Source organism: Salvelinus fontinalis, chromosome 32, assembly GCF_029448725.1.
Source record: "Salvelinus fontinalis isolate EN_2023a chromosome 32, ASM2944872v1, whole genome shotgun sequence".
Lineage (NCBI taxonomy): Eukaryota > Metazoa > Chordata > Actinopteri > Salmoniformes > Salmonidae > Salvelinus > Salvelinus fontinalis.
In genome coordinates, this window is record NC_074696.1 from 13,109,079 (window position 1) to 13,131,746 (window position 22,668).

A 22,668-nucleotide genomic window follows, 5' to 3' on the forward strand; every position below is an offset into this window, starting at 1 on the left:
TGATAGATAACAGGACCTTTGACACGCTGACTTCAGGCTGATAGATAACAGGACCTTTGACACGCTGACTTCAGGCCGATAGATAACAGGACCTTTGACACGCTGACTTCAGGCTGATAGGTAACATGACCCTTGACACGCTGACTTCAGGCTGATAGATATGGGACCTTTGACACGCTGACTTCAGGCTGATTAATAACGGGACCTTTGACACGCTGACTTCAGGCTGATAGGTAACAGGACCCTTGACACGCTGACTTCAGGCTGATAGATAACAGGACCTTTGACACGCTGACTTCAGGCTGATAGGTAACAGGACCCTTGACACGCTGACTTCAGGCTGATCGATAACATGACCTATGACACGCCGACTTCAGGCTGATAGATAACAGGACCTTTGACACGCTGACTTCAGGCTGATAGGTAATAGGACCCTTGACACGCTGACTTCAGGCTGATAGATAACAGGACCTTTGACACGCTGACTTCAGGCTGATAGATAACAGGACCTTTGACACGCTGACTTCAGGCTGATTGATAACAGGACCTTTGACACGCTGACTTCAGGCTGATAGATAACAGGACCTTTGACACGCTGACTTCAGGCTGATAGATAACAGGACCTTTGACACGCTGACTTCAGGCTGATAGATAACGGGACCTTTGACACGCTGACTTCAGGCTGATAGATAACGGGCCCTTTGACACGCTGACTTCAGGCTGATAGATAACGGGCCCTTTGACACGCTGACTTCAGGCTGATAAATAACAGGACCTCTGACACGCTGACTCCAGGCTGATAGGTAACAGGACCCTTGACACGCTGACTTCAGGCTGATAGGTAACATGACCCTTGACACGCTGACTTCAGGCTGATAGATATGGGACCTTTGACACGCTGACTTCAGGCTGATTAATAACGGGACCTTTGACACGCTGACTTCAGGCTGATAGGTAACAGGACCCTTGACACGCTGACTTCAGGCTGATCGATAACATGACCCTTGACACGCTGACTTCAGGCTGATAGATATGGGACCTTTGACACGCTGACTTCAGGCTGATTAATAACGGGACCTTTGACGCGCTGACTTCAGGCTGATAAATAACAGGACCTTTGACACGCTGATAGATGACAGGACCTCTGACACGCTGACTTCAGGCTGATAGATAACAGGACCTTTGACACGCTGACTTCAGGCTGATAAATTACAGGACCTCTGACATGCTGACTTCAGGCTGATAGATAACAGGACCTCTGACACGCTGACTTCAGGCTGATAGATAACAGGACCTCTGACACGACCTCTGACACGCTGACTTCAGGCTGATAGATAACAGGACCTCTGACACGCTGACTTCAGGCTGATAGATAACAGGACCTTTGACACGCTGACTTCAGGCTGATAGATAACAGGACCTTTGACACGCTGACTTCAGGCTGATAGATAACAGGACCTCTGACACGCTGACTTCAGGCTGATAGATAACAGGACCTTTGACACGCTGACTTCAGGCTGATCGATAACAGGACCTTTGACACGCTAACTTCAGGCTGATAGATGACAGGACCTTTGACACGCTGACTTCAGGCCGATAGATAACAGGACCTTTGACACGCTGACTTCAGGCTGATAGATAACAGGACCTTTGACACGCTGACTTCAGGCTGATAGATAACATGACCCTTGACACGCTGACTTCAGGCTGATAGGTAACATGACCCTTGACACGCTGACTTCAGGCTGATAGATATGGGACCTTTGACACGCTGACTTCAGGCTGATTAATAACGGGACCTTTGACGCGCTGACTTCAGGCTGATAAATAACAGGACCTTTGACACGCTGATAGATGACAGGACCTCTGACACGCTGACTTCAGGCTGATAGATAACAGGACCTTTGACACGCTGACTTCAGGCTGATAAATTACAGGACCTCTGACATGCTGACTTCAGGCTGATAGATAACAGGACCTCTGACACGCTGACTTCAGGCTGATAGATAACAGGACCTCTGACACGACCTCTGACACGCTGACTTCAGGCTGATAGATAACAGGACCTCTGACACGCTGACTTCAGGCTGATAGATAACAGGACCTTTGACACGCTGACTTCAGGCTGATAGATAACAGGACCTTTGACACGCTGACTTCAGGCTGATAGATAACAGGACCTCTGACACGCTGACTTCAGGCTGATAGATAACAGGACCTTTGACACGCTGACTTCAGGCTGATCGATAACAGGACCTTTGACACGCTAACTTCAGGCTGATAGATGACAGGACCTTTGACACGCTGACTTCAGGCTGATAGATAACAGGACCTTTGACACGCTGACTTCAGGCTGATAGATAACAGGACATTTTACACGCTGACTTCAGGCTGATAGATAACAGGACCTTTGACACGCTGACTTCAGGCTGATAGATAACAGGACCTCTGACACGCTGACTTCAGGCTGATAGATAACAGGACCTCTGACACGCTGACTTCAGGCTGATAGATAACAGGACCTTTGACACGCTGACTTCAGGCTGATAGATAACAGGACATTTTACACGCTGACTTCAGGCTGATAGATAACAGGACCTTTGACACGCTGACTTCAGGCTGATAGATAACAGGACCTCTGACACGCTGACTTCAGGCTGATAGATAACAGGACCTTTGACACGCTGACTTCAGGCTGATAGATAACAGGACCTTTGACACGCTGACTTCAGGCTGATAGATAACAGGACCTTTGACCTTTTGCCTGGTTCCTCTCTAGGTTTCTTCCTAGGTTTTGGCCTTTCTAGGGAGTTTTTCCTAGCCACCGTGCTTCTACACCTGCATTGTTTGGGGTTTTAGGCTGGGTTTCTGAACAGCACTTCGAGATATTAGCTGATGTACGAAGGGCTGTATAAAATAAACTTGATTGATTGATTGACACGCTGACTTCAGGCTGATAGATAACAGGACCTCTGACACGCTGACTTCAGGCTGATAGATAACAGGACCTTTGACACGCTGACTTCAGGCTGATAGATAACAGGACCTTTGACACGCTGACTTCAGGCTGATAGATAACAGGACCTTTGACACGCTGACTTCAGGCTGATAGATAACAGGACCTCTGACACGCTGACTTCAGGCTGATAGATAACAGGACCTCTGACACGCTGACTTCAGGCTGATAGATAACAGGACCTTTGTCACGCTGACTTCAGGCTGATAGATAACAGGACCTTTGACACGCTGACTTCAGGCTGATAGATAACAGGACCTTTGACACGCTGACTTCAGGCTGATAGATAACAGGACCTCTGACACGACCTCTGACATGCTGACTTCAGGCTGATAGATAACAGGACCTCTGACACGCTGACTTCAGGCTGATAGATAACAGGACCTTTGACACGCTGACTTCAGGCTGATAGATAACAGGACCTTTGACACGCTGACTTCAGGCTGATAGATAACAGGACCTTGATCCTGGCTTTGTTTTTTCTTCTCCTCCTCCTCCCCCAGCCCTTTTAGGTCCTCTATTGAGAAGTCCTGACTGCATCCCTCATGGAACCCTATTCCCTATATAGTGCACTTCTTTAGACCAGCGACCTATGGGCAGTGCACTATAAAGGGAATAGGGTGCTGTTTGGGACACAGATTCTCAACTAGGCTTCTCTTTTGATGTTATTTATAGGGCGCTCTGATCTCAGTGTTAACCCTCCCTCTCTACCGCCTGCCCGTCGCAGAAAAACAGCTTTGCATGCAGTATTCACATTAATATCATCATGTCTATCTTTCCACAGCTGTGGGAGATCCTGTATCATTAAAAGCTGATTCTAACCCCAGTCAGTCTGTCTGCCAGGAGAGGCATCAGATAACTCAATGTTAGAGTAGAAAAGTGTGTGGTGAGCAGAGCCCCTGAGCTTCTCCTCTCTCTGTGTCTCTGTGTGTGGGGAGCAGAGCCCCTGAGCTTCTCCTCTCTCTGTGTCTCTGTGTGTGGTGAGCAGAGCCCCTGAGCTTCTCCTCTCTCTGTGTCTCTGTGTGTGGGGAGCAGAGCCCCTGAGCTTCTCCTCTCTCTGTGTCTCTGTGTGTGGGGAGCAGAGCCCCTGAGCTTCTCCTCTCTCTGTGTCTCTGTGTGTGGGGAGCAGAGCCCCTGAGCTTCTCCTCTCTGTGTCTCTGTGTGTGGGGAGCAGAGCCCCTGAGCTTCTCCTCTCCTCTCTCTGTGTCTCTGTGTGTGGGGAGCAGAGCCCCTGAGCTTCTCCGCTCCTCTCTCTGTGTCTCTGTGTGGGGAGCAGAGCCCCTGAGCTTCTCCTCTCTCTGTGTCTCTGTGTGTGGGGAGCAGAGCCCCTGAGCTTCTCCTCTCTCTGTGTCTCTGTGTGTGGGGAGCAGAGCCCCTGAGCTTCTCCTCTCTCTGTGTCTCTGTGTGTGGGGAGCAGAGCCCCTGAGCTTCTCCTCTCTGTGTCTCTGTGTGTGGGGAGCAGAGCCCCTGAGCTTCTCCTCTCCTCTCTCTGTGTCTCTGTGTGTGGGGAGCAGAGCCCCTGAGCTTCTCCGCTCCTCTCTCTGTGTCTCTGTGTGGGGAGCAGAGCCCCTGAGCTTCTCCTCTCTCTGTGTCTCTGTGTGTGGGGAGCAGAGCCCCTGAGCTTCTCCTCTCTCTGTGTCTCTGTGTGTGGGGAGCAGAGCCCCTGAGCTTCTCCTCTCTGTGTCTCTGTGTGTGGGGAGCAGAGCCCCTGAGCTTCTCCTCTCCTCTCTCTGTGTCTCTGTGTGTGGGGAGCAGAGCCCCTGAGCTTCTCCGCTCCTCTCTCTGTGTCTCTGTGTGGGGAGCAGAGCCCCTGAGCTTCTCCTCTCTCTGTGTCTCTGTGTGTGGGGAGCAGAGCCCCTGAGCTTCTCCTCTCTCTGTGTCTCTGTGTGTGGGGAGCAGAGCCCCTGAGCTTCTCCTCTCTCTGTGTCTCTGTGTGTGGTGAGCAGAGCCCCTGAGCTTCTCCTCTCTCTGTGTCTCTGTGTGTGGGGAGCAGAGCCCCTGAGCTTCTCCTCTCTCTGTGTCTCTGTGTGTGGGGAGCAGAGCCCCTGAGCTTCTCCTCTCTCTGTGTCTCTGTGTGTGGGGAGCAGAGCCCCTGAGCTTCTCCTCTCTCTGTGTCTCTGTGTGTGGGGAGCAGAGCCCCTGAGCTTCTCCGCTCCTCTCTCTGTGTCTCTGTGTGTGGGGAGCAGAGCCCCTGAGCTTCTCCTCTCTCTGTGTCTCTGTGTGTGGGGAGCAGAGCCCCTGAGCTTCTCCTCTCTCTGTGTCTCTGTGTGTGGGGAGCAGAGCCCCTGAGCTTCTCCGCTCCTCTCTCTGTGTCTCTGTGTGTGGGGAGCAGAGCCCCTGAGCTTCTCCTCTCTCTGTGTCTCTGTGTGTGGGGAGCAGAGCCCCTGAGCTTCTCCTCTCTCTGTGTCTCTGTGTGTGGTGAGCAGAGCCCCTGAGCTTCTCCGCTCCTCTCTCTGTGTCTCTGTGTGTGGGGAGCAGAGCCCCTGAGCTTCTCCTCTCTCTGTGTCTCTGTGTGTGGGGAGCAGAGCCCCTGAGCTTCTCCTCTCTCTGTGTCTCTGTGTGTGTACGGTTGGCCAGTAACTGTTCAGTAAACAGAGGTCTATCCCTCATGGCCAGCAGCCTCCCTACTTCTGTCTGGACTCCAAACACACACTACTGCTCTCTCTCCTCTTACTCCTGACTTGGAGGGCTGACAGACTACACAGTCTGGTGCGCTTTCGGGGGGGGGGGGGGGGTTCAGGATGGACTGTGTGTGTCTTTAAGACTGGACAGTGTGCCTGTGGAGTTGGGGAGAGGAAAGGGATAGATGAGGGTAAGGAAAAGGTGAGGGGTATTCACCCAGTTAGACTACTGCTGTCTCCCTCCGCCCGTCACCCAGTCAGACTACTGCTGTCTCCCTCCGCCCGTCACCCAGTCAGACTACTGCTGTCTCCCTCCGCCCGTCACCCAGTCAGACTACTGCTGTCTCCCTCCGCCCGTCACCCAGTCAGACTACTGCTGTCTCCCTCCGCCCGTCACCCAGTCAGACTACTGCTGTCTCCCTCCGCCCGTCACCCAGTCAGACTACTGCTGTCTCCCTCCGCCCGTCACCCAGTCAGACTACTGCTGTCTCCCTCCGCCCGTCACCCAGTCAGACTACTGCTGTCTCTGCCTGTCACACTCCGACCACAAACGGACAGGAGTGCTACGCCACTGCTTGTAAGTTAAGTAGAAATATATAAGATGTGTTAAATGAATGATATTCAGCTCAGGGCTCCAGCTATGCATTTGGTTTGCTAACTTGCTAGCTAAGTGGTTGATGTCAAGATCAAGCTTTATGTTTATAGCAGAGACATTCAATCCCCTCCTGTATCAAAATCCCTGTTGTTGCCTAAATTGTTTTGTGCGTCAACATTTGTAAGAAATAGCGCCCCTTGTGTGCACTTCCGGTAATACCTTATACCCTGGTATGGTACAGAAACAGTATGACCGTCTGGATAGCACCCAACCCGACCAGTAGACTCTCACAGTGAGAGCAGAACATCTAAGTAAGTGGAAGGCGTGACTGTGTCCAACTCCCATTCCTCCATCTCTCCTCTGCATGTGCTCTATTCCTAATCTATCCGCTTGTTCTGCTACAAGTGTTGCACTGCCAGTTGGTGTATGAGAGAGACCCCAGCCAATAGTTTACTAGTGAAGGATGACTCTCAGAAACAACTATATACCAATGGAACATGCTCACAAACTAATATCCACCAATGGAACTGAGTGTTCTTGGCAAGTGACAGTGCTGAATGGTGACCTGGCCCAGGGGGATTTTCCAGCATTATAGGCATGCTCACACTTACCCTCACAGCTACACACACACACACACACACACACACACACACACACACACACACACACACACACACACACACACACACACACACACACACACACACACACACACACAGACAAACATCATGTCCTGGTACAGGAAAGCCTGCAGTCTGTAGTAACAAATGCTGGAGAGCGTGTTAATTGTCCTTAGTGGGTAAAGACGCACGCAGAATGCCAGTTTGTACACATTCACTCACGCATATACATGCTACCCATATACACGGGCCTCTCTCTCACCCTGTTACGTAGCATATGGTGGACTCTGCACTCACAGAATACAAATAAAAAGCTGCTTACATAAGCTGGAGCGCTTAAATTTACAGAATCATCACCAAATCCTGCTGCTATCCCATTATTGTAAGCTTGCGCCTTTTTGTGTGCGCTTGGCTAACTCTAGTAGTCTGCACAGGACTGATTTATTCACCCCGCTCGCACCTGCAGCTTTTCGTCCCACTCCCGCCCACACCAGCTGTCTTTCTGTCGGGCTCCCACTCGCTACTGTAAGAAATTGTATTAGATATTGGTAACTTGTTTTAACAACTTCTCAACATTACCTATAAGTTGACACAACATACACACCCCCTCTTTCTCTTGGACATATGCTGGACACATAGGACATATACACGGCACCCACAATTCCCCTCCCCCATGACAATCACACAGACACACCCAACCCATGGTTGGACCTCAGGACAAAGAACTCTCAGGAACCAATGGAACGTGGACACCAGGCCTGATCAGGAATACCCAAGACCCAGATCGACCAACTGGAAGGCCGGACTCGCAGATCTACCTACTTTGCTTGTTGTCTATATAGTACTGAACATTTCTGGAAACTCCCTCTTTTCCGGACGATTCACTAGGAGTCAGAATGAAAGAGCCTTGCTGCAAGATTTTACTAAGATATCTTTACATGTAATTAAACGGCCTTATTATATAATTATCCACCTCGTCATATTGTCTCCTCTTGTTCTCCTGTCAACAGTAAACGTTTCATTAACACTACCACAAGACCTGATCCCACAATGTTATTTTAGGCTCATGTGAAGACTCAGCAATTGGCAATATTGAAATGTGCAAAAATACCTAAGAAATAGGTTAAATTACCAGAGATTTTCACGTGGCCATTTTATATTAAGCTTTCGGTATTACGGCGCTATATCAGCGAGTAGGCTAGACGTAGTTTGAAGAGAGCAGAATTGGTGAGACTTTCACTTTCACTTGAGCTTCGTTTTATAGCTTACCTTTTTAGGCGTGGGACGATTTTCAGACAGACATGTATGGGCGATCAATATTTATTTATTTTGGGGCAATGTAGTTAACTATCCTAATCCTCATATTTAGGAAGTACATATCCTTGGAAAGATGACTGCCCCCTTGCTTCACCCCCCCCCCCCCCCCCCACTCTATTTCATTGAGACCACAGTAGGCTACTTAACTTGAAGCAGTGAATAATGAGACAGGTGTGACTTGTTAATACAATAGGTAATCTTAACGCGCAGAAAGACGACCGTTTCCAAATAATCTGCGGGACAACACAAAATATATTTCCATTCCAAGTTTGTCTGATCTGACCACCCGCTCCCAACCGCAGAATGAAAGATGGCGACTGCAGCAGTGCTCTGTCGGGATCCGCAGCGCTCTACACTCTTCTTATTAGTTTGCTTGCTGAAGGAAAGCTACTCTAGATTTCTTACAAACTCATCATTATTATTATAATATTTATTCCGCCCGCTCTAGCGCTTAAACCATTTAACACGAAACCAACTTTAAAACGTACATGCAAGCCCCAACTTTTCATAGCATTTATACTTTGCCTCCAACAAAGGCCCATCTTAATAGGTGGTCCAGGTATGTTATGACATGGGGGGGCTTGTTCCTCAAGCTAGGGATGACATCACGGACTCCCATCAGACCAACTCCTTGAGGTTTGCCCAATAGTTATTTTTTTAATCCTTTAGTGTGTGTACTTCATTGTATTTATACTTTGGATATCGCTTTCCAACAGTCAAAGTTCAAAAATCGCTGCAGGACGTCTTTTAAAATGATCTCTAATGAATTTCACACACACTCCCACATAAAAAAAAAATAGAAAGCTTTCTATAAATACACACTCAGGCCTTTGGTCTGTAGCACAGGCTCAGTTCAGTGTGATTTGTGTGGTTCCTCCGAACATCAAATACACCCCCATCCTAATCCTGTAGCTTAGATCACAGCATCTCTCTACACCGCTCCGCCTGGGTAGCTTCTGAAACACCCTGTCTGCCTAATGCAGCCGACTGCCTGCTAGTGGGAGAGATGTTTTCTCTACTCTCAACCCCCATCTATTTTTGTTGCTCTCACACTTAGACGGACTCTGTCTCTGACCATGGTTTGAGTTGAGGCAGTCTTGATGTTTATGTGTGTGTGTTCACTGACCAGATCTGTGCAGTTTCATAGAGCTACTTCTGCATTTGGTTGTAATTTCTGAACTCTCGGAGGAGTAGTAGATTTCATATTTGTTTTTAAAGCTGTTCGCTCAAACAACAAACATCCCTCTTTATGAAACGTCCTGATAAATCCATCCATTGGTTAGGAGATGATGGGAGTGGTCATGTCTGTTTGGGTGAGAGCAAGGCAGGGATTAAGCTGGGGCCCCATAGAATAAGTAGAATGTCATCACTGCTCCAGTTGTTTTAATTCTATTGTTGGAACTTGGCCCCCTCAATGAATGTGTGCTGTCTACGTCATTATCCCTCACTAGCCCAGAGGTAGTGCCGTCTGCCTCGTTATCCCTCGCTAGCCCAGAGGTAGTGCCGTCTGCCTCGTTATCCCTCACTAGCCCAGAGGTAGGGCCGTCTGCCTCGTCCTCCCTCACTAGCCCAGAGGTAGGGCCGTCTGCCTAGCCCAGAGGTAGGGCCGTCTGCCTAGCCCAGAGGTAGGGCCGTCTGCCTAGCCCAGAGGTAGGGCCGTCTGCCTAGCCCAGAGGTAGGGCCGTCTGCCTAGCCCAGAGGTAGGGCCGTCTGCCTAGCCCAGAGGTAGGGCCGTCTGCCTAGCCCAGAGGTAGGGCCGTCTGCCTAGCCCAGAGGTAGGGCCGTCTGCCTAGCCCAGAGGTAGGGCCGTCTGCCTAGCCCAGAGGTAGGGCCGTCTGCCTAGCCCAGAGGTAGGGCCGTCTGCCTAGCCCAGAGGTAGGGCCGTCTGCCTAGCCCAGAGGTAGGGCCGTCTGCCTAGCCCAGAGGTAGGGCCGTCTGCCTAGCCCAGAGGTAGGGCCGTCTGCCTAGCCCAGAGGTAGGGCCGTCTGCCTAGCCCAGAGGTAGGGCCGTCTGCCTAGCCCAGAGGTAGGGCCGTCTGCCTAGCCCAGAGGTAGGGCCGTCTGCCTAGCCCAGAGGTAGGGCCGTCTGCCTAGCCCAGAGGTAGGGCCGTCTGCCTAGCCCAGAGGTAGGGCCGTCTGCCTAGCCCAGAGGTAGGGCCGTCTGCCTAGCCCAGAGGTAGGGCCGTCTGCCTAGCCCAGAGGTAGGGCCGTCTGCCTAGCCCAGAGGTAGGGCCGTCTGCCTAGCCCAGAGGTAGGGCCGTCTGCCTAGCCCAGAGGTAGGGCCGTCTGCCTAGCCCAGAGGTAGGGCCGTCTGCCTAGCCCAGAGGTAGGGCCGTCTGCCTAGCCCAGAGGTAGGGCCGTCTGCCTAGCCCAGAGGTAGGGCCGTCTGCCTAGCCCAGAGGTAGGGCCGTCTGCCTAGCCCAGAGGTAGGGCCGTCTGCCTAGCCCAGAGGTAGGGCCGTCTGCCTAGCCCAGAGGTAGGGCCGTCTGCCTAGCCCAGAGGTAGGGCCGTCTGCCTAGCCCAGAGGTAGGGCCGTCTGCCTAGCCCAGAGGTAGGGCCGTCTGCCTAGCCCAGAGGTAGGGCCGTCTGCCTAGCCCAGAGGTAGGGCCGTCTGCCTAGCCCAGAGGTAGGGCCGTCTGCCTAGCCCAGAGGTAGGGCCGTCTGCCTAGCCCAGAGGTAGGGCCGTCTGCCTAGCCCAGAGGTAGGGCCGTCTGCCTAGCCCAGAGGTAGGGCCGTCTGCCTAGCCCAGAGGTAGGGCCGTCTGCCTAGCCCAGAGGTAGGGCCGTCTGCCTAGCCCAGAGGTAGGGCCGTCTGCCTAGCCCAGAGGTAGGGCCGTCTGCCTAGCCCAGAGGTAGGGCCGTCTGCCTAGCCCAGAGGTAGGGCCGTCTGCCTAGCCCAGAGGTAGGGCCGTCTGCCTAGCCCAGAGGTAGGGCCGTCTGCCTAGCCCAGAGGTAGGGCCGTCTGCCTAGCCCAGAGGTAGGGCCGTCTGCCTAGCCCAGAGGTAGGGCCGTCTGCCTAGCCCAGAGGTAGGGCCGTCTGCCTAGCCCAGCGGTAGGGCCGTCTGCCTCGTCATCCCTCGCTAGCCCAGCGGTAGTGCCGTCTGCCTCGTCATCCCTCGCTAGCCCAGCGGTAGTGCCGTCTGTGTCATGCTGGTCTAAATTAACATGTTTTCCACTCCTTGTTGTTTAGCATTCCGATTAGGCCAACGGTTGGTCGGGGGGGGGGGGGGGGGGTAGCAATCCAGAGGGCACAGCCATTAATATAGACCACTGCCATGAATGAGAAAAGGGACGTTTTTAGTTCCTTTTCCTTAGAAATAGAATCTGTAGAAGGGACTTAAAGCCTTTAAGCAATTTGACGGGTGAATTCTGCTAATACTGGGTTCAAAATGGAAGGGCATTCTGGCTGGGTTTTGAATGGCAGTAACATGCATGCTTTCTTGGGTTTGCATGACCTCTCGGACTCAGTTAATTGTCCTTCAATCAGAGTCTAGTTGATTTGTTAGTACACAAATATAAAGGCAACATGTAAAGCGTTGGTCCCATGTTTCATGAGCTGAAATAGAAGATTCTAGAAATGTTCCATACTCAAACCTTATTTCCCTTAAATGTTGTGCTCAAATGTGTTTACATCCCTGTTAGTGAGCATTTCTCCTTTGCCAAGATAATCCATCCACCAGACAGGTGTGGCATATCAAGAAGCTTGTTCTGGGGACAAAAGGCCACTCTAAAATGTGCAGTTTTGTAACACAACACAATGCCACAACTGTCAAGTTTTGAAGGAACGTGCAATTGGATGAGGCATAAGCCTCATCCAATGTCGTTTTAGAGAATTTGGCAGTACTTCCAACTTGCCTCACAACCGCAAACCACATGTATGGTGTGAACGTGGGCGGGCGGTTTGCTGACATCAACGTTGTGAACAGAGTCCCCCATGGTGGGGTTATGGTATGGGCAGGCATAAGCTACAGACAATGAACACAATTGCATTTTATTGATAGCAATTTGAGTGCACAGCGATACCGTGACGAGATCCTGAGGCCCATTGTCGTGCCATTCATCCGCCACCATCAACTCATATTTCAGCATGATAATGCACGGCCCCATGTCGCAAGGATCTGTACACAATCCCTGGAAGCTGAAAATGTCCCAGTTCTTCCATGGCCTGCATACTCACCAGACATGTCACCCATTGAGCATGTTTGGGATGCTCTGAATCAACATATACGACAGCGTGTTCCAATACCCACCAATATCCATCAACTTCACACAGCCATTGAAGAGGAGTGGGACAACATTTCACAGGCCACAGTCAACAGCCTGATTTAACTCTGTGAAAGATGTCACACTGCATGAGGCAAATGATGGTCACACCAAATACTGACTGGTTTTAGGATCAACACCCCTACTGTTTTGTTAAGGTTTCTGTGACCAGATGCATATCTGTATTCCCAGTCATGTGAAATTCATAGATTAGGGACTAATTCATTTATTTCAGTTGACTAATTTCCTTTATATGAACTGTAAATCACTAGAATCTTTGACATTGTTGCTTTTACTTTGGTTTAATATATCTGTGAATTCAGTTAGCCTAGTGAGAGAGGAACGTTTGAGACTTTTGTCAGTTTAATTTGGGTGCAAATGCAGAAGTCACATGGTTTTTGTGCTTTGATATGCTCCCCCTAAACCCCCTCGGAGAGCCGTAGTGTATTATTGAGCCCTGCCAACTCCATAGTGTCTTTACATGTCTGCAGAACCTAGATATTGTCACAACAACAAGTCTGATGGATGTTTTTCACGGAATTGAAGACCATTCGTTGTTAGCATTATATCCATTTGCCTTAGTTTAGGAGACAAGATGGTTTCCACAGTCAGCCCCTGTCCTTTTCCCCAAACTTAAAAAAAAAAAACTGCTTTTAAGGTCTCTGAACTCAAGTATCAATCAGTCCCTCGTAGATCTAGTTTGCACCCATAGCATTAGTTCCCGGCCAGGAAGGATGTCTGTGGCTGGTTCTGGGCTGTGTGTGTGACCTTTGCCCTTCTACACTCCGTTATGTTCCCATAACCAGAGGGTGTTTTAGCTTACAAAAACAACTTATTTGTTCGCCTCAAAATGCCACTCTTTGGATTCAGGAATTCAGTCGGCGTGTGAATAATTTTCTTATTTATTTAGTGTTTTGTCCCTCTTTCCGTTGCTTAAACGAGCCGATTAACAGCCTTGTGTTGGAGAGTGTAAATTGTGAAGTTTTCATTGAGAGACGGTGAGTCAAACTGGTCCATGGAATGGGGTTATTAGAGATCGTTGACTGGGAGTGACCTCTAGCACCACAGCTTTGGGCTGTGTTATTGTTACTCCAACAAACCACATTGTGTAGAGTCTGGCCCTGTGAGCTCTGAAACAGACACTTCTCATTGGCTGATGTGGTGCAGTCGCAAGGCAGAGGTTTTTGGTTTCATTTCACACAGACTTTATGTTCTTCTGGAAACTGAGAACTCTGTGACGTTCTGATGTGTTCTATGTTACTACTGAGAGGAGAAGTCCAGTTGAAACAATTGTTTCATTTGTTTTTGGCTAATTTTGAGAACTTGTTTACTCTTAATTTAGTTAAGTAAGAAAAAGTACTGACGTGAAGAGAGGAGAGCATGTGAAATGCACTATATAGCCTATTTGGTGAAGTCATTTAACGTTGACAACATCTAAAACACAGTTAAAATATGTCACTAATAAAATCATAACTCAAGTGCACTTCCCCCTTTCTCTTCTTCCTCCTCCTCCTCTCCATCTTCCATCTGCTGTCACACATAGGGATCATTGAACCATATTCCCCCCTCCGTCTATGGTGCACTTTAATTGAATTATTCCAGGTATGCAGTCAAGTGTTTTAACATTCCAGCAATAGAACAGATTACTTTGTGTTGGAGCCCCCGCTGTCATCCATTGCCCGCGGTGGTGTGTGTGTGTGTGTGTCTGAACAGTAAATGTACCATGCGGTCCACTGGTCTGAGAGCAGGTGTTCCTTGACAGTAATGAAAGCCTTAAAGACGCTGTGTTCATCCCAGTTGTATTTAAACTGGGCCAGCAGAGAGGAGGACGTTTAAGGGTTTTCTGTTCCAATATCAGATTCCCTGCAGGCTTAACTAGAAGCCCTGCTGTTTTGTCCGTCTGTGTTAGAGTTGAATAGCGGCAACCAGGTTAGAGATTTCCAGCCCAAACCCGCTCTCTTTTCCAGAGAAAAAAATAACATAGTTTTATGTTCCATGCCCTTACCTCTTTAAAAAAACAAAAACAAGCAACCAATGCACATCTGAATTCCCAGTCATGTGGAATCCATAGATTAGGGCCTAGCTTATTTATTTCAATTGACTGATTTCCTTATATGAACAGGAACTCAAAGTAAAATCTTTGTCGCGTTTTATTTTTGTTCTCTGTGTGTGTGTGTGTGTCTAATGTGCAGTAGCCTAGCTGTGTATTGGATAACAGGCTTTTTTGGGGCTTGGGATCATAAATGTCTTAATGTGGGGCTCATAAAATGTCTTTAAGGAGATAAGTGATTTATACTCGGGATGGAATATTTTGTAAAATACCTGTAAAATATTCAACAGGTCTTCTCCTTGGACATATGGTGGGCAGCAGTGTCCTTCTACCTGGACAGATGGTGGGTAGTGTGGGCAGCAGTGTCCTACTACCTGGACAGATGGTGGGTAGTGTGGGCAGCAGTGTCCTTCTACCTGGACAGATGGTGGGTAGTGTGGGCAACAGTGTCCTTCTACCTGGACAGATGGTGGGTAGTGTGGGCAGCGGTGTCCTTCTACCTGGACAGATGGTGGGTAGTGTGGGCAGCGGTGTCCTTCTACCTGGACAGATGGTGGGTAGTGTGGGCAGCGGTGTCCTTCTACCTGGACAGATGGTGGGTAGTGTGGGCAGCGGTGTCCTACTACCTGGACAGGTGGCGGGTAGTGTGGGCAGCGGTGTCCTACTACCTGGACAGGTGGCGGGTAGTGTGGGCAGCGGTGTCCTTCTACCTGGACAGATGGTTGGTAGTGTGGGCAGCGGTGTCCTTCTACCTGGACAGATGGTGGGTAGTGTGGGCAGCGGTGTCCTTCTACCTGGACAGATGGTGGGTAGTGTGGGCAGCGGTGTCCTTCTACCTGGACAGATGGCGGGTAGTGTGGGCAGCGGTGTCCTTCTACCTGGACAGATGGCGGGTAGTGTGGGCAGCGGTGTCCTTCTACCTGGACAGATGGCGGGTAGTGTGGGCAGCGGTGTCCTTCTACCTGGACAGATGGTTGGTAGTGTGGGCAACAGTGTCCTTCTACCTGGACAGATGGTTACTGTCTATGGTAGTGACTGGTAGGTTGTGTGTGGGCAGGGTAGTGACTGGTGTCATGATGTGTGCTGTTGGCAGTCTGGGCACCACTGATGCAGCCTGGCGTTGCAGCCTGGCGTTCCCAGATGTTGTTGGAGTTCATGTTTGAGCCGTGTACCAGTCGAGATCCTGCACAGAGGACAGTCGGACCAGCTCACACCCTCCTCATCACCACCCTCTACAGTTCACATCAAAGCATGGTGGATGAGGGGAGACTCATGCCCTGCTGCCCTGGACGTTGATTTGTGTCGACTTGCTGTACAAGTTAGACTAGACTTGTGACTGTTTCCTATACATTGTCCTTAACGACAATACCTACCTAGTATTTAAGTTCTTATTACGAGGATGTTCCAGATACTGTATACACCCAGACATGGTCATTTAGCTCATGTTCTGAGCCCAGATTAAACCCAGTATTGGGTGGGGGGTATAAAAGAGTTGGACTGCACGGGGTAGAGCTACAGGAGAAGTGTTCCTTTTCAATTGGCTTTGTGTTTCCAAAATTAGTCACGTAAGGCGGAGCGCCTAGCTGGCGACCCCGGGGTGACGAGGGAGAGGGAAGGAGAGCAGTCAGGCCAGGCAGGGCCGTGACTGATAGTAAGCCCCAGGTAGTCAGAGCCCGTTGTTTACATCCAGACAGGTCCTGCTGGTCACATGAGTCCTGCTGCTGGGCCTAGCACAATAGGGAAACAGACGGCAGTTTAGAGCCCGACCACTAGATCTGTTGACTGATATTATCGGTGATATTAGCCTTTCACATAAATATTTGTATCGGTCTTTATTCCATATGTAATGCACCAAGATTATATACTGTACATAGAATGAACAAAAATAGGTCTGCTAATTTGTATACATTTTCAATGGTTGCCTGAAGAGGGCACTCTACGAGCTGCTCTGAACATCATTCAGCCCGTAAGTCACAGCGTGAGAGTAGGCATGGTGGTTTGACGGTGAGTAGCGTGCCAGCGACAGCATATTTGAAAACAGAAGTAATCCAAAGTACACTTCACCAAGCAAGAAGCCCTCATCACATGATCACTTAGTTAACGTTAGCTGGCTAGCTAGCAATCTGTGCTACTTATGTGCGAATGCTGGACTGGCTCCAAAGTGAACTCATCCTTGATACAAAAATAGCACTGTTACTGTCTGGAGTCCAGACTCTGGATCTATTATGTTTTCTGCCTGAAATATGCAATCTGCAAAAAAAACAAGACAGTTGGCGCGTTCAAGATGAGATGGGATTGTTTGCTAGCTAAATTAGAATGTTTGTCTGACTAAAACCAGTGTGGCAAGCATTTTCCTGCATGGGTGCTTTCAGCCATCAGCACGGGGGTGGCAGGAAGAGACCAAGCAGAGTTGACAGTACATCTCACTGTAACACATTCATACACCGTTGGAGTTGTATGTTACATAGCTTTGTGTTAGGGATGTTGCATAGTTGTGGTATTCATTTGTACAGATGGGCTCGGTATGCCAAGTTACATTATGTGTGAGGAAAACAAGGGAGTCTGGTCTCGTTTGATCCAGTTGACTGGATCCTGTTTGGGGAGGAAGGAGGCAGGTGGGGAGGCAGGTGGGGGAGGAAGGAGGCAGGTGGGGGAGGAAGGAGGCAGGTGGGGGAGGAAAGAGGCAGGTGGGGGAGGAAAGAGGCAGGTGGGGGAGGAAAGAGGCAGGTGGGGGAGGAAAGAGGCAGGTGGGGGAGGAAAGAGGCAGGTGGGGGAGGAAAGAGGCAGGTGGGGGAGGAAAGAGGCAGGTGGGGGAGGAAAGAGGCAGGTGGGGGAGGCAGGTGGGGGAGGCAGGTGGGGGAGGCAGGTGGGGGAGGCAGGTGGGGGAGGCAGGTGGGGGAGGCAGGTGGGGGAGGCAGGTGGGGGAGGCAGGTGGGGGAGGCAGGTGGGGGAGGCAGGTGGGGGAGGCAGGTGGGGGAGGCAGGTGGGGAGGAAGGAGGCTGGAGGGGAGGAAGGAGGCTGGAGGGGAGGAAGGAGGCTGGAGGGGAGGAAGGAGGCTGGAGGGGAGGAAGGAGGCTGGAGGGGAGGAAGGAGGCTGGTGGGGAGGAAGGAGGCTGGTGGGGAGGAAGGAGGCTGGTGGGGAGGAAGGAGGCAGGTGGGGAGGAAGGAGGCAGGTGGGGAGGAAGGAGGCAGGTGGGGAGGAAGGAGGCAGGTGGGGAGGCAGGTGGGGAGGAAGGAGGCTGGTGGGGAGGAAGGAGGCTGGTGGGGAGGAAGGAGGCTGGTGGGGAGGAAGGAGGCTGGTGGGTTGCCTGACGGGTTTGTGCTGGTTTTCAGTTCCAGTTGCAGGTCTGAGACAAGGCCACAGTTCTCATGTTCACACTCCTTTTTAATGGGAGAGAATTAGTCTATTTCGTGGCCTCAGTGTCATATATATACACTACTCAAAAAAATAAAGGGAACACTTAAACAACACAATGTAACTCCAAGTCAATCACACTTTTGTGAAATCAAACTGTCCACTTAGGAAGCAACACTGATTGACAATAAATTGCACATGCTGTTGTGCAAATGGAATAGACAAAAGGTGGAAATTATAGGCAATTAGCAAGACACCCCCAATAAAGGAGTGATTCTGCAGGTGGTGACCACTGACCACTTCTCAGTTCCTATGCTTCCTGGCTGATGTTTTGGTCACTTTTGAATGCTGTCGGTGCTCTCACTCTAGTGGTAGCATGAGACGGAGTCTACAACCCACACAAGTGGCTCAGGTAGTGCAGCTCATCCAGGATGGCACATCAATGCGAGCTGTGACAAGAAGGTTTGCTGTGTCTGTCAGCGTAGTGTCCAGAGCATGGAGGCGCTACCAGGAGACAGGCCAGTACATCAGGAGATGTGGAGGAGGCCGTAGGAGGGCAACAACCCAGCAGCAGGACCGCTACCTCCGCCTTTGTGCAAGGAGTAGCACTGCCAGAGCCCTGCAAAATGACCTCCAGCAGGCCACAAATGTGCATGTGTCTGCATATGGTCTCACAAGGGGTCTGAGGATCTCATCTCGATACCTAATGGCAGTCAGGCTACCTCTGGCGAGCACATGGAGGGCTGTGCGGCCCCACAAAGAAATGCCACCCCACACCATGACTGACCCACCGCCAAACCGGTCATGCTGGAGGATGTTGCAGGCAGCAGAACGTTCTCCACGGCGTCTCCAGACTCTGTCACGTCTGTCACATGTGCTCATGTGCTCAGTGTGAACCTGCTTTCATCTGTGAAGAACACAGGGCGCCAGTGGCGAATTTGCCAATATTGGTGTTCTCTGGCAAATGCCAAACGTCCTGCACGGTGTTGGGCTGTAAGCACAACCCCCACCTGTGGACGTCAGGCCCTCATACCACCCTCATGGAGTCTGTTTCTGACCGTTTGAGCAGACACATACGCATTTGTGGCCTGCTGGAGGTCATTTTGCAGGGCGCTGGCAGTGCACCTCCTTGCACAAAGGCGGAGGTAGCGGTTCTGCTGCTGGGTTGTTGCCCTCCTACGGCCTCCTCCACGTCTCCTGATGTACTGGCCTGTCTCCTGGTAGCGCCTGCATGCTCTGGACACTACGCTGACAGACACAGCAAACCTTTTTGCCACAGTTCGCATTGATGTGCCATCCTGGATGAACTGCACTACCTGAGCCACTTGTGTGGGTTGTAGACTCCGTCTCATGCTACCACTAGAGTGAGAGCACCGCCAGCATTCAAAAGTGACCAAAACATCAGCCAGGAAGCATAGGAACTGAGAAGTGGTCTGTGGTCACCACCTGCAGAATCACTCCTGTTTTGGGGGGTGTCTTGCTAATTGCCTATAGTTTCCACCTTTTGTCTATTCCATTTGCACAACAGCATGTGAAATGTATTGTCTACCAGTGTTGCTTCCTAAGTGGACAGTTTGATTTCACAGAAGTGTAATTGACTTGGAGTTACATTGTGTTGTTTAAGTGTTCCCTTTATTTTTTTGAGCAGTATATATATATATATATATATATACAGGAACTAATAAATGTTGTTCTGAGCTTTCGGGGGGAAATAATGTAAAAGCCTCCATGCCTGTGATTGTACCAGTCCAATGTTCACAGTATTCCATGTTTATGTCTATTGTTATTCATTATTTTTTCTTTTAAAAAAAAATCCAGTTTCTTTCCCGAGGTCTACTATCCCTCCATGTTGAATTCAGCACAATAACAAGTGTTTAGCAACAACATGGGAGGATCCTTACCTCACTAAGAACAAGCTTACCACGCTGCGGCATTATTACGTTGATTTAGCCGTGTCTTTGTGTGGGCTTGTTTTGGTATATAACCAGACTTATTTTTTAAGAATGAGAGAGGGAGAACAAGAGAGGCCATTGGCTGAATGGTGCCCAGACCCCACTGTTACAACACCACAGCAGTAGAACCTTGTCTGCTTATCGCTCCGCAGCACACTACTGTGAATAGGCAGCAATGCAGAAGCTTTACAGGGCTGGCTGCTGACTCCTCTTACACTGTGATAAGAGCTAGAGCTCTGTGTGTGTGTGCGTCTTTGTGTGTGTACAGTGACAAGGTAAAAATCTGTCGTTCTGCCCCTGAACAAGGCAGTTAACACACTGTTCCTAGGCCGTCATTGAAAATAAGAATGTGTTCTTTAACTGACTTGCCTAGTTAAATACAGGTTAAATAATTAGTCGCTGACTGATTGAGTCACTGGGTTAAAAGTCAGACCACGTCACGCACTGTCTGACTGGGAACAGCTTTTACTTTTTAACTCTACTCGTGTTCCTCATTCTATTCCTGGCATCAATGACCGTGGGGAACTAGAAAGCGGAACAGAGTACTACTTTGAGGAGTATGGCTTTGGTAAGCTGGAGGTCAGCTGTCAGTCATAACGTGTGTTGGTGTGAGAGAGAAAGTGAGCTGTACAGGTGTCAATGAGTGAACAACCATCAGGTGCTCTAGGCCTATTGTCCCCCCCCCCCCCCACACACACACACACACCTGCTCTGTGTGTAACCCAACCTCTAGCTTCCACCTGCTCCCCCCAATCATTACCTTTTTGGTTCCAGGCCCTGTGCACCACTCCTTTCCAATCACTACGTGTTTGGTTCCAGGCCCTGTGCACCACTCCTTTCCAATCACTACGTGTTTGGTTCCAGGCCCTGTGCACCACTCCTTTCCAATCACTACGTGTTTGGTTCCAGGCCCTGTGCACCACTCCTTTCCAATCACTACGTGTTTGGTTCCAGGCCCTGTGCACCACTCCTTTCCAATCACTACGTGTTTGGTTCCAGGCCCTGTGCACCACTCCTTTCCAATCACTACCTGTTTGGTTCCAGGCCCTGTGCACCACTCCTCTCCAATCACTACGTGTTTGGTTCCAGGCCCTGTGCACCACTCCTTTCCAATCACTACCTGTTTGGTTCCAGGCCCTGTGCACCACTCCTCTCCAATCACTACGTGTTTGGTTCCAGGCCCTGTGCACCACTCCTCTCCAATCACTACCTGTTTGGTTCCAGGCCCTGTGCACCACTCCTCTCCAATCACTACCTGTTTGGTTCCAGGCCCTGTGCACCACTCCTCTCCAATCACTACGTGTTTGGTTCCAGGCCCTGTGCACCACTCCTTTCCAATCACTACGTGTTTGGTTCCAGGCCCTGTGCACCACTCCTTTCCAATCATTACCTGTTTGGTTCCAGGCCCTGTGCACCACTCTTCTCCAATCACTACCTGTTTGGTTCCAGGCCCTGTGCACCACTCCTCTCCAATCATTACCTGTTCCAGTTCATTTCTAACATTCCCTCCCTCTCTCTTCCCTCCACCAGACATGTGTTCTTCATGCAGGTCAAGGAGAACCTCCACAGCGGCCACCTGAGGATGTGTTCGGGGCAGGCTGAGGAGCTGAGTGCCCTGCTGGCCCAAGCCGAGTTCAGAGACTACAACCAGAACACAGCCAAGTACTGGTACTCTGAGCTGTGTGGGAGCGAACCCTGCCCGGCAACAGTCAACAGGTAAGGCCAGGGGACACCTGGGGGACATGAAGGCTCACACACACACACACACACACACACACACACACACACACACACACACACACACACACACACACACACAGCTATGTCTTACTATGCTTGAGGACTTTTTGGGGACCAACAGTTGATTCCCATTCAAGATCCTATTTTGACTTTTCCCCTAAACCGAACCTAACCCTAAGCTTGAAATAGCTGGCAAAAATGGCCTCACTTCTGAATTTTAGTTAGTTTACTATTCTTGTGAGTACTTTTGGTTCTCACAAGTATAGTAAAATGTGTCACACACACACACAGACACACACCTGTGGCGTGTCAAAACAGGGTTGAAGCTCTAGCCATTGTGCTAATTGAATGGAGTTTGCAGGACATGAATACACGGTTGAAATATTGAAAGCAAAGCTACCCTTGACAAGGTCGCTGGCTGGCTTAGTGAACAGATATGTTATTAGAGGCTCATGATATGAAAGTATCAACATCTAGCTGAACCAAGTGACAGATGTGTTGTTAATGATTCATCAAACGTCGGTTGGACATCTAACAATCAGGTGCTTCAAAGAGGAATATTCCCTTTCCCGTCCCAATTCAGAATGTTTGAAAATTCATCCCAGAACACGTCAAACCTTTCATCATTTATTACCAACAGTGTTACCTAGACTTAGCTGTGTTCCTATTCCCAATAACACATGGTAGCTGCTCAAAACAAACATTTAGGTGTAAAATAGGTTCTAGGATTTGCACCCTAACCCATGAGTTGCTCCAAGCCGTAACATTTCCCTCTACTTAGCCTACCTTTTTGAATATGAATCAGTCTGTCGTGTGCAGCTGACAGAAACATGCAGTGCCATGGGAACCTGATATCAGTTACACTGACATTGCAGACAGCAGCAGAGTTTGGAAGTCCCCAGAAATTGTTTGCTTTGTAATCGGAACAAAGTTCGAATCTCATGCCCACGTGTCAGTCGCCATGCGCAAAAGACAGACTAAGAGGAAACTAAAAGAAAAGACATGGTCACGAGGTTCGCTGTACAGAAAGAAAACATGTTCCCCTCCCATGTTTCTACCATGGAGCCGAGGTTGGTTTGCAATTCAAACAACAGTTTGTCCCACGTGATGTCACCCAACATGAGATGAGCAACAGATGGAA

At 50.0% G+C, this 22,668-nt stretch overlaps 1 protein-coding gene and 1 long non-coding RNA gene across 2 annotated transcripts in view; one reads left to right on the forward strand and one right to left on the reverse strand.

Annotated features, from left to right (window-relative positions):
* The window catches only part of LOC129830766 (E3 ubiquitin-protein ligase MYLIP-A-like), a 43,242-nt gene that overhangs the window by 9,345 nt on the left and 11,229 nt on the right, over window positions 1–22,668 (forward strand). The window contains exon 3 of the mRNA XM_055893468.1: window positions 21,318–21,503. Within this exon, the coding sequence (XP_055749443.1) occupies window positions 21,318–21,503 (186 nt within the window). The remainder of the gene's footprint in view (window positions 1–21,317; window positions 21,504–22,668) is intronic.
* On the reverse strand, window positions 1,228–1,921 carry LOC129830767 (uncharacterized). Its single transcript, XR_008755636.1, has 3 exons — window positions 1,865–1,921; window positions 1,307–1,496; window positions 1,228–1,256 (listed from the first exon to the last, which is right to left on the reverse strand). It is a non-coding gene; the product is annotated as an uncharacterized LOC129830767 (long non-coding RNA).